General features: G+C 39.1%; 1 protein-coding gene across 1 annotated transcript in view; it reads right to left on the bottom strand.

Annotated features, from left to right (window-relative positions):
- The window catches only part of LOC110034072 (hydroxyproline O-galactosyltransferase HPGT1), a 26,945-nt gene extending 17,553 nt beyond the window's left edge, over window positions 1-9,392 (bottom strand). The window contains exons 1-6 of the mRNA XM_020738328.1: window positions 8,915-9,392; window positions 8,775-8,838; window positions 8,661-8,710; window positions 8,389-8,582; window positions 7,244-7,307; window positions 7,088-7,160 (exon numbers count right to left, since the gene is read on the bottom strand). Coding sequence (XP_020593987.1) covers window positions 7,088-7,160; window positions 7,244-7,307; window positions 8,389-8,582; window positions 8,661-8,710; window positions 8,775-8,838; window positions 8,915-9,027 — 558 coding nt within the window. The 5' untranslated portion in view covers window positions 9,028-9,392. The remainder of the gene's footprint in view (window positions 1-7,087; window positions 7,161-7,243; window positions 7,308-8,388; window positions 8,583-8,660; window positions 8,711-8,774; window positions 8,839-8,914) is intronic.
- Window positions 9,393-12,919: the final 3,527 nt, after the last annotated feature.

The raw sequence follows: 12,919 nt of genomic DNA, 5'->3' as shown, positions 1-12,919 counted from the left end.
TAAACCCTATTTAATTTTTTGTATTAAATAGGGGAACTTGTCGGCAAATAAAACAGTTTCGCAGACTAAACGGATGTCATATATTTCTTAATTTATTTGATCGAGCCTCATCTTCAAGTCTTGTGTTTATCCCTCGGGATAGATACAAGATTTGAGGTAGAGCGCTCTTTCATATAAACTGCGAAAAATATGAGGTCAGTTTGATTTCATATTTTTCTAAAATTATAAAATTATATGTAAATTAAAACGTCCTTCCGAAGCGGGCGACGGGACTTCACTTCCAGCGACCGACAGCTTCTTACGGGCAACCTCCCCAAACTTTTTAACTGCCGACACCAATAAAATATTGATCCACCTTCATTTTGTCTCACTTCCTCCTCTATTACCAGCTTCTATAGCCACGCACTCTCCCTCATCCTCAGTTCTCCAAACTCCATATCTCATGCTCTCCCAGTATTTATCAACTAAGCAGAGTTACCAAGTCTATATGCTACATTAAACTCTAAACAATTCAAACTACATGAGATCTGTAGATCAAGCTTCGAGCCAATGAGAGGTGAGTTAATCTCATAAAAGCCAACAATATTTGCAGTTGAAGTCCACAAATAAATAAGAAAAAAAAAACTGTAATATTCTGTTCAGTTTAACAAGAACAAGAAATAACTGTGATCTCCACCAAAACAATGCAGCAACCATGACTACAATGATCGGCAATTAGAATCCAAGGAAACAGATAGCTTATCATGCTATAGCCAATGGAAGGGTAGCATTGAGCTACACACGCAAATAAGATTTGTAATTTACATTCATCGCAAGCTAAAGAAAAGGAAATCAACTATCCATGTAATTTCGGCATTCTGGATACAGGTTTTGATGTTTTGAGAAAAATAGCTGACTTCAGTGAAAAACTGAAAATTGCAAGAAAAGAGATGAAACACAAAATGCATTGAAGAAAAATATTCATTTTGGGTCTAAAGAAAAAGAAAGGCCACTGCTGAACTGATGAAATAAATAAAAAATGGAAAACAAATATCAAGCCCTACATGTCCAATATATTTTTGTCAAATATATTTTTGTCAAATATAAAAGGTGATTGAAAATGGGACAGTACAATTTAGTTAACATCTTCCTTGAAACTAAAACAGACGAGCTTGATACCTTGTGCACCCTTTCTGACTTCAGAACTTTAGAATGAGCTACATATGACATTTGGCATGTACTACTTAAATAAATAAGTAATTAATTAATTAAAAAATGAGAAAAGTGTCAGAATGGTCCTTGACTCTTTTTAGAGGTCCATTTTTTGTCTCGGTATCTATAAAAAAAATGATATTAGTCCCCATAAATTTTTAATTGGGACTAAAATAGTCCTTCCTACAAAACATTTCAGCCCATACTAAAAGATTTTGGGTATTAATTAGATGCTTTTTATAGTCTCTAGGACTATAATGACCCTTGTAAATAGTCGGGGGCCTACTTTGGCACATGACTAATTAAAAAGCTCTTCGAGGTCACTTCTTGGGTGCATTGAGAACACCTGATGAGTATTTGATATATACACATTTTGAATGTAAATTGAATAAAAGCTATAACATGCAAGAGCTATACATATCACACAATCCTATTTTATATTTTTTTAATCTAATTCTCATTCAAGCCGAGTTATACATCAAGCAATCCCATTTTACATTTTCTCAATCTTATTCTCATTCTTTAGCAATACATATTAGTATGCTCCTAGTAGAATAATAGGGCAATTCATAATCTGTTTACTTCACAAGAATTTTTATTTAATACATTTACTACCTCATGCAGTTGCTAGAAGACCGTAGATATGGTAGAATAAAAAATATGAATAATTCTTAAGAGTCCAGGGTGTTGTCTCTGTTATATTATACACCCATGCATTTTCCTCTCAGAGGAGAATGAAGGTTTTTCTGATACGGTCCGTAATTTCAAAATTTTCCTTTTTTTCCTGTTGCAAACTTCTTTTGTATTACTTTCTCTCTTACTTGCTCCTTCATAAGTAGTCATCTCTATGTATCCTTCATTGCACATTGTCGGGTCACAAACCCCAGATACGAAAAGTGATTGAGGATGAAGCCAACCATACTGGTTCTTTTGATAGCTTTTATAGCTATTTTTTGTACTTTTTGTTTTTTTTAATGCTAAATGCACAACTTTGAAGGATACGAAAAGTGGAGGGTTGCGTTGGGTAGTCGGCAACCAGCATAAAATTTTGTCGAATAATTATGACAATCATTAGTGGCAGAGTTGTAACTAAGGGTGATCAAATCATTAAAAGGTGTGAATGTTTTAGATACCTCGGGTCTATTATTCAAAGCGATGATGTGGGTGACGGCGTTTCCCGTACAGAGGCGGGAAAAAAGCCAGCCAGCATAGGGAAGCCGATCCAAGCACCACTGAGGGGACCAGTTTGGGTTTTAGCAAGAGTTGAGAGGGATTTCCTTCCTTCCCTGCGTCCTGCTCAATCGAGCGGCATTTTAGGAAGGGCGGCAATGCAACCAACCCTTCTCCACCTGCCATTTTTTATTCTTTTTTGTTTGGGGTCTATTTATATGCTTGTTAGTGATAGTTAAGGTTAGGCTTGGTTATGTTTGCTTTCAAATTTCCTGTGTTGAGTCATTTTCCATTTGTTAGGGTTGTATTCAAGGAGACGGTGGTGCTCCGGTTGTATCATTCTCTGAGGTGATGATTTATCCTCCCTTTTCCTTCTCCTCCCCTCTTCACAGCCATCAACCACCCCTTTTCACTATTCCAGCACCCAACCATCCTTTCACCAACAACATAACCTTGTTGTTCCACTCCCCAACCTTTCATCTGACAGCAGTCGCCACTTTCCTGCAATAGATTCGGCTCTCCAACTACTACTCCTTTGTCCCAGTTCCACTACATGCCGCCCAAATCACCTCCTAACCCTTCCTAACTGATCTTGCAACCAACACCCTCTCCCACACATTCACGCGTAGCCAACACCACTCCAACCTCGAATCTTCTCTTTCAACCCCAGCCGAATATTGGGTGGTTGTTATTGTGTTTTCCCTTTCCATTTGTGTCGATTGTAACCCCCATTTTAATATTAATAAAAAATTATTTTTGTATTTTCACTATTTTTTCCTACAAATATTGGTATCATTTGGTATCAGAGCTAGCATAACTTTAGCCCTATCCTAGGGTTTCCTAGCGCCCGCCTTACCCTCCCCACCAAAATTTTCCATTCCTACCCTCAACCACTTTTTCTGATTTCCCCAAACCCTATATCCGCCAAAATTTTCCTTACTATTCTTAAAACCTAACAATGCCACCCAAAAGATATATGCCTGAGCCTACTCAGGAAGAGATAAAGCGGGAGCTCCGTCACCTTCAACAAAGGCTTGCAGAGATTGAATAATTAATACAGGAAGAAGTTCCCTTTGATCGAGATCTGAAGAGTTGAAGAGGAGAAAGAGATGAGGATCTAAATCCCTTCCATAGGGATAATTTCAGCAACAAAGAAGATAGACCAAAACGCTTCAGAATTCAGTCTTAGATGAGGCCTAGAAAGGGGTATTTGAATCCCCTCAAAAGGAGACTCACAGAGAGGAGATATCATTTAGAAGGTACAGAGACTTTGACGTCAAAGTTGATCTACAAGAATTTGAGGGGGGTATGAATCCTGAAGGCTTCATTGATTAGCTGCAATCTGTTGAACGGATCTTCGAGTATAAGGATATGCCAGAGGATGAGAGGGTCAAATTAGTTGCTATCAAATTGAAGAAAAATGTCTCATTATGGTGGGAGAACTTACAACGACAAAGGAATAGAGAAGGCAACAATAAGATTACCAAGTAGAAAAAGATAAAAAATACGATGGAGGAAATACGTCCTACCCCATTATCGTCAGGCCATGTTTCTGCGAGTCCACCACATGCAGTAAAGGATCTGTCAGTAGAAAAGTTTACGGAGCAGTTTAAATAGTTGTAGATGAGGTATGATCTAGTCGAGCCAGAGGAGCACGTTGTTGGCCATTATCCCGGGGGGGGGGGGGGGCGGTGGGGGGATTGCTTGAAGTTAACTATCAGCAATGTGGTGCAATTGCAGCCTTATTCTTTGCTTAGAGATGCTCAAACACTAGCCCTAAAGGTGGAGAGGCAGCAGAAGCTGAGCAACAGTCATCCTTCAAACAACAACCATCAGGCAGGCAGCCTCCTATAGTTACAACGACTGACAAAAGTATCCTGGAAGACGTCGATAAGCCAAAGCAAGGGAGTGACACTCTAGACCAAAGTGGGAAGAAACATGAGAAGGGTAGCTCCTCCAACACTGTGTCGGTCAGGAAGTGTTACAGATGTCAAGGCTACGGTAACATCGACTTCAGCTATCCCACGAGCAGAATAGTCACATTTACAGATCAGGGCGTCGTGGAAGAGGTTAGCGAGTAGGAGACAGCAGGGGACTAGAGTGAGAAACTTCATCTTCCCCGCGATGAAAGAGAGAAACTCGTAGTTCGATGAGTCCTATCAGTGAATGGAAATGTATGCAATCTTATCATTAACGTCGAGAGCAACACGAATGTGGCATCGACCTACATAGTACAAAAATTGGGACTCATGACTCAAAAATCACTCCCAACCATACTCACCGACATGGCTAAAGAAGGAGAATTAGATCAACATCAATCGAAGATGTTTGGTAGAGTTCTCGATCGGAGGCCAGCTGGGGGACTAGGTGTGGTGTGACATGGTCTCTAAGGATGCTCGTCACCTTTTGCAATTTGACTGGAGGACTCAACACAATGGATTTAAAATCACTTATTCATTTACCAATGAGGGGAAGCGCAACATTTTACTTTCATCGGCAGGGCCTTAGATCACAGGAGTCCTTACTAGCAGAACAACGTCAATGGGACCAGTTCTAATGATGACATAGGATAAGAGGACTGAGCCACTGGCTCCAAACATGGGATAATTATACCATAGAGAATGTCAGAGCCTCACAGTCGACACCACCAGCACCACCACAAGATAGGAAGATGCAAGCTACTCTCACGGCACTTCAGACTGACCCGACCGGGGTTACCTGAGAAGGATCTAGCAGTGCAGGCATGGATCACTGTCTCAAAAGAGCAGACTAATGAGGACCTGGGCGAGCAAGTGGTGTCCACTTCTTCGATAATTTGGCCGCCAGAGCAAATGGCAGTGGGACCCAGGTGTCGGTATGATTAGAGACAAGGAACCAAAAGGTTCGATGACTAAGGTCGAAGCTCTGCTAACTCCAGGAGACTGGCGCGAGTGCGGGCATTTCTCGCACCAAGGAGGGAAACAAGCCAACCGGTTGAACTTACTGGCATAGGGGAGCCGGTCCAAGCACCACCAAGGCGATCGATACGGTTGCAACAGGAGTCGAGCAGAATTTCCTTCCTTCCCCGCATATCGCTAGATCAAGCTGCATTTTAGGAAGGGTGTCAATACCGTCAACCCTTCTCTTTTTTTTTTGTTCTTTCTTATTTTGAGTCTTTTTATATACTTGTTAGTGAGAGTTAGGGTTGGTCTTGGTTGAGTTTGCTTTTAGATTTTCTGTGTTGAGTCATTTTCCCTTTTGTAGGATTGTATATGGAAAGGTGGTGATGTCCGGTTGTATCATACTCCGAGGTGGTGATTTATCTTCCCTTCTGATTCTCCTCCCCTCTTCCCAGCCAATGCCCTCTCCTTTTCCCCCTTCCAGCACCCAACCATCCTTCCACCAACAGCATAACCTTATTGTTCCACTCCCCAAACTTCATCTGACAACAGCGGCCAGTTTCCTGTAGTAGATCCGGCAGTCCAACCACCCCGCCTTTGTCCCAGTTCCCCTACCGGCCTCCCAAATCACCTCCTAACCCTTCCTAACCGACCTCTCAACCATCACCTTTTCCCATACATTCACCCCGTAGCCAACGCCACTTCGACCACGCATCTTCTCATTCGGCCTTAATCGAAGATTGGTTTGTTACTGTGTTTCCCCTTTCCGTTTTGTCGGGTTGTAATCCCCATTTCAATATTAATAAAAATTTGCTTTTGTGTTTCCACTATTTTTTCCTACTAGTTCCGATATAATATGGTCATATAGATGAAGATATTATTAGTAAAAATCAGGTTGGTTGGTTGAAGTGGAGGAATGCATTAGGTCTATTATGTGATAGATAAGTACCACTTAGACTTAAAAAAAAATTATAAGATAGTGGCAAAACTTGCAATGCTTTATGGCGCAGAATGTTAGTCTTTAAAAGAGAAGCATAAAACCAAGTTAAGCATTAAAATGAGAATGATTAAGTGGATGAGTGGCTTGATACTTAGAGACAAAATGCAAAATGAATCTATCTGTGAAAGGGTTGGTGTAGCTCCAACTGCAAACCATATTAGAAAGAGTCGTCTTAGATAGTTTGGTCCCGCTAAACGTCTACCATCCGATGATCTAGTTAGAATAGTAGATAGTTTAGATTCAACTTATATTAAGAAAGGAAGAAGTAGACCTAAAAAGGCTTGGGCATTGTATAAGAAATGATCTTAATCTATTAGAATTAAATGAAAATATGACATTTAATAAGACATAATGAAGAAAAAGGATTCATATAGCCGACCCACTCAGTGGGATAAAGGCTTGTTGTTGTTGTTGTTGTATCCATCATTGCACATTCAACTCATTTTCATGCTTACCGTATTTAAATATCTCTCTCTCTTTCTCTCTCTCTCTCTCTCTCTCTCGCTCACGCTCGCTCCCTCCCTCCCTCCCTCCCTCCCCACATACTAAGCTGTGCCAACATAAATGTCTCAAGGAACCCAAAACTGAACTATGCTCTTAACATGATTCATAAAAGAAAATTACGACATTCATCGGCATATACTGTGACAATTATGCCCCAAAACAAAAACAAATATGAAAACTAAACAAAACTGCTTCTGAGTAAATAACAACCCACATGAAAATACAAAAGCACCAGATCAAATATAACCAATTAAAACTGTGAATTGGTAACAAAAAATGGTTAGTTATTATATGTGTTGTCACGAAAATGATTTTGAACTCAAGGAAAATTCATTGAACAAACCAGGATTAGGAAGTCATTTGTCTGCTTGCTCTCCTCATCAATATCTCTGTCCATGCTATCTCCTCGATTTGCACTGTATGCCAACGATCAAGATTAACATTGTCAAGCAACAAGTTAAAAGAGCTTTTCTTCCAAATTATCAACCAAATCACTAACCTTTTTCCTACCACAAATCGTATTACAATTCCTTTATCTTTTTCCAGCTTTTTCAAAGCTACGCCTGCACATATAAACAAACAAAATGAGAATATATATATAATTTTTAATTAGACATATTCTCAAGCTTCTCCCGATATATATATATATATATATATATATATATATATATATATATATCCTTTTTGGTTCATCTTTGTTAAAATAATTATCAATAAAAGCATGAGAATGGCTGTTAAGGGCATTCGATAAAATTCAGTCACTCTTCAATTAGATCCAGATCTCTCTCAAGTATACAATATCTTATAAGAGGATGTATATGATGTCAACTAAACTTTAGTTCTATGGATGTCAAAAATTAACCTGACACGCCAACTCAACTCGAACCAGACCTGAAAATTATTCAGGTCAACCTAAACTCAGATTTTTCAAGTCCAGTTCGGGTCGAGTTAACATGGTTGGTCAATTTGAGACACGCTTAGTCTGGATATACCATATTCCGGATTTGGGTGTGACAATGACGACCAACAAAAACCTCATCCAAAATTTGAGGTATTCTACTCCATACAATCATGTATAATGAAATGTGGTGTCAAATCCAATTTAACAAAATATCACTGAATATCTTCTAACAATGTTTTATTTAGCTGATGTCATTACTTTCCTGTCGTTTTACATTAATCCTACATTTTCCCATAGATTACTTTTCTCTATGTTCAACATGCGAAAATGAACATGTCAGTCATTGCATATTCCTTTATCCTACTCCCTAAAATCATCCTGCATACATTTGGTTCGTATACATACTGTCTGAAAAGAAAAGTTTATTGTTGAAGTCTTGAAGATATGCTGGTATTTATTCAAGATAAACCATAAAATCAATTGTCTGGTGCAAGCAAATTGTCAGTTCGTTTTTCATTTGGATTAGCTATGTGATAAGAAAATGATGCACCACACATGTGGATCTAAGGAGGGAAAAAAGAATGGAAAAATTTTTATGATAAGAAAATGATGCACCACACTTGTTCCGATTTTCTCATTGAACTTCAAGGTTTTGACATTTAATAAAGATAACGTCAAATCTCAACATAATTTAACCATATAAAATCACCAATTATAAAATAAGAAAGAAGCAAGCGATCTACCAGTAGGAAGCCATGTCTTCCGAATAGCATCCCTGTTATTTTTCTGGCCGAATCCTGTAGTAATCCCAATTACAGCCATCAGCCTCTTCCTAGTGTGATTTCCATTAATCTCTGGATTGTACCTTCCAGCAAAGCCTTCTTGCCTTGCTGCAGCCAGTTCCATCTCTAGTGCCGCTAGTCTCTTATGCTGGTTTCTGAACATAGAGTTTCACATTCAAAACACCCAAAAACGAACATCAAAATACAAATACTCCATTTCTTTCAACAAGTACCTGCAAGCCACCACCTTCAGTGTATCATCCACTGATATAGCCGGGTGCCCCTGTAAAAAGATTCAATAAATCAAAACAATTCAGCTTCGAAATACTTCAAAAAGATCACCCTACCTGCCCCGTTCTCCCATCCAGTTCTTTAATAAGATAAACCCTGTTTTGCGCATCTTGCCACAACCTAAAATCCCCAATCAAGGAACCAACCCCAATCAGAATTCGAATAACAAGCGCGCAGACAACAAAATAGCTCTCACCGGCCTGCGACGTAGACGGCCGACATAGTTGCCACCATAGCTAGCATCACGTATGAAATTCGCGAGCGGAACAGAAGCGCTGGGAGACGGTGGTTGGACCCACGCCTCTGCATCTTCTTATTTAACTCCGCCCAGTTTTCTCCAGATCAATCGAACACGAGGGCAAGGAGATCTTGAACAATTTAAGTCATCTTGTAACCGGATCTCAGAAGACTTTTACCTCAAATCTTCCCCTCAGTCTGTCCTCGCAGGCCGGTGGAAGACGCGAAAGGACTTCTCAACCGCAGATCGCTTCATACGTTGCAACTTATTGCGTTGATTTCTGCTGAAGTTTTCCAAAATTCTTCCTTGTAACCGATGAAGACTCCATGGAGAAAGTATCAGAAGAAATTAAAATAAAAAATATATAAAAATTAAAAGCATCGCGCGGTCGAGTAGGCCACCGCGGGGCGAATCAAGTAGAACAAATCCAGAACATCCGGAACAGCTGATTGGTGTCTTGAAACTTCAAAAAGTTTCCTTTTATATTTGGAAATTTTACATGCATACCCAATATTTCCTAAATACTTATCTCCTAATTTTTTTTTATATTTATATTTATAAAGTTTGATGTAATATTTTTAAGAGGTTAATAATAATATTGGTGAGTACTAGAAAAAATTCTCTAGTAAAGTAAAATTCTATGCATTATGTCAATATAATTTTCAAGCAAACACGAATAAAAAGTGCACAGAACCATCATTTTTTTTATATTGAAAAATTAAAATAATTCACTACATAATGAAGAGTGTAATAGTTTACTTTTTATATGAATTAGAGAAGTTGTGATTATAAAATAAACAGACAAATTTAACTTATAAGGGTGGTTGGGATTATAATTGACGTACTACGACTGCAATAGACATAGCGGGGCTATAACAAATGTGGTGTGGCTAGCAAAGGCATAATTGGTAGCTATAATGGTCATAACTGGCTATAAAAGCTATAGATGATGGCTATAACAAACGTACTTAGCTACATAAATCATAGTTGGCCATAAAAACAGTAGTTAAAGGCTATAACAGTCGTGGTTGGGTGCAGATGTCATAGTTGGTGGCTATAGCAATCGTAATTGGCTACAAAAATTATCATTGGTGGTTATAACAGCTGTAGTTTGCTACGAAAGTTATAGTTGGTGGTTATAACAACAATAATAGGGCTACCAAATTGGTAATTAAAGTTTATATCGATAATAGTTACATAAGTTATAGTCGGTAGCTATAACATATGTAGCAATGCTACTAAAGTTGTAATTGGTAGTTAGTTAGCTACAAAAGCTGTAGTTGGCAGTTATAATTGTCATAGTGTAGGGTTACCAAAGTCGTGATGTTATAATAATTATAATTGGTAGTTATAACAATTGTAATTGGCTACATAAGCTATTTTTTGAAGCTATAATAGCCATTGTTGATTGCAATAATTGTATCGACAATGACAAGCTCCGCGAGGGATACATGAACGATATTCTATGGCTAATTTACATGGATTTCTATCCATGCGCTTGCCAACCAATCATGACAATTAGGAAATTACCCAAAAAGAAAAACAGTTATGGAGTGCAAGAAAGAAAACTCGAAACACTAATCCCTCACATTATATAGTAAGCTTACAAAAGTTGAGTTACAAAGTTTTTATACGAGCATGTGTAAACTTCAAAATGAAAGAAAACTAAAAAAGAGATTGCCAGTCATCTATACACATTAGAAGATTCTCCATCACCCTCTTCCCTAGTTTCTTCAGCTAGCCTGACGCCATCCGACTTCCCATTTGACGACACTTGTTCTCCACCCTTCAAATCTGAGAAAAACATATTGAACTCCATCATGTCCCGCCACTTGAGATCAACTAGCCAATGCTTCACAAATCTCTCCACAACAAGAGACGTAATAACCTCAATCTGAGGGAATAGCCCACAACATTGTCTTTTTGAGTAACCATAGAGGAGACCATCTCTAACAGATCTTCGTGCTCCTTAAGAAGGGTCTCATGTTTTCGAGCCTCCAACTCCCTTTGCTCTAGAGACAGTTTCTGCCTTTCCTCGGCCATGGTGGCTCTTCACCTCAATTTTTTTCTATCTACGAGGCATCCTACTCAATTTTCTTTTCGGCCCAATCCAAAAGAAGCCCCAGGAAATGTGAGGCCTCCCATGCAAGAACATTGCAGCGATCAATTGTTTGATACATATATTGTTTGTCCATCATTCTCAGGTGTGTTGCAAAGGCGGGAGACCAAAACACCTCCAGCAAGGTCAACGGGTATTTGACATTCAAGGGGATGAAAGGGTACCCCTCGATTTCTCTATTAAGAAAATCGTAATGAATGCTTGTCCAAACCCCAATCTCTCGGTCATGAGAGAATGACCACTCTCGGAGGAGGAGGCAGCTCAACTTCTAAAACAAGAGCATATCCTTTCCTCTGAGGAACATCACTCTCCGCCCTTTCAACATCTCATGGTTCTCTTTCTAACTCGGTCCCTATCAAGATTCGACGAGAACAATGGTCTGCCCCTGCTAGATCAGGCAAACCCACGATCAAATGACAGGCCAAAGAAGCCCAAAAATATGATACCACGAGTCTCGAGGACATCCCGCCACTCCCTTCAGATAACGCTAAAACAATATAAACACAAATTCATACGCACAAACAACTAAACCGAGGAAAATATGTTTACCTTCAATATTTTTTGCAGTCGAACCATTGGAGACAGATCGACCCTCACCTCTCCCAAACGAAGAAGGATTTTCCCTCAATGTGTCTTCGAAACCGCCCTCTTCTCGATGATCATCTATCGAGCCACTTCTAGAGAGTCTGATGACACCCAAAACCCATCGTTCATGGTCTCACCACTGTTGGGTCAAAGGATACACTCTATCACGTCGGATTGAGGTATTGAAATAACGAAAAAACTTTGACCCTCGATCAACACCTTATGAGCTCTGAGATTACCCGAAAGTATCTTCACTTTCTTTACCTCACTTTCCTTAGGAATTGTGTCTATCCCCCAGCCATTAGCGCAAGAGCCCACTAGGAGTTTAACTTTTCAATATTTTATCTTATTCTCAAGCCCCACCAGATGACATCTTAGAGCTGACAAAAAACTGAACATAGTCATCCCGATTGATTTAGAAGTTGAAGAAATGGTTGAATAAGTCAACCGACCAATGGATCTTCACCCTTTGACAAAAGAAGATGAAAGTCATTATGAAATCCACGAATTTAGGTAAGAACGTGGGGGGCAGAAATAACCTAATAACATCCCAAAATTGATCGAATCTCCTTACAAAGTAACAAGAGAAGACCTATTTTAAACTGATATTTATAGAAAATCAAAGTTGATAGAGAAATGAAATATCGTTCTCTCATGCCTAGCGGTCGTTCGAAGCTGGATAATAGGACCGGAAATGCAAAGGCTTTGAATCTCTCTCGCTTCTCCTGCAAAGAGAATTGAAACTTCCAAGGTCATTCGACTCAAACGATTCTTGGGAGTATTTTCATGCCATACAATCCATGACAACACACAAGAGAGAGGGAAGAGGAAGAATAATACACATTAGCACATGTCGGCACTATTTTTGGTGTGGGGTTTGCCCGTAAGAAGCTGTCGGTCATCGGAATTGAAATCCCGTTGCCCGCTTCGGAAGGACGTTTTAAAAATTTTAGTTTTGAAAAAGATGAAGTCAAACTGACCCCATAATTTTCATAGTTTAGATGAAAGAGCGTTTTACCTCAAATCTTGTATCTATCCCGAAGGATGAACACAAGAATTGAGGGTGAGACTCGATCAAATAAACTAGAGAAAGTTATGACATCTGTTTGATCTACGAAACCAATGTATTGGCCGACAAGTTCCCCTATTTAATATAAGGAATTAAATAGGGTTTATATTATGCTAGGTTAGGGAAAAGCTTCTTATAAGGGCAAGCTCTTATAATTAATTACATCATAGATAACTGAAGTCACCTAAGA

This window comes from Phalaenopsis equestris, unplaced genomic scaffold (genome assembly GCF_001263595.1).
Source record: "Phalaenopsis equestris unplaced genomic scaffold, ASM126359v1 Scaffold000002, whole genome shotgun sequence".
NCBI classification, from domain to species: Eukaryota; Viridiplantae; Streptophyta; class Magnoliopsida; order Asparagales; family Orchidaceae; genus Phalaenopsis; species Phalaenopsis equestris.
This window is presented reverse-complemented; position numbering and strand designations above follow the sequence as displayed.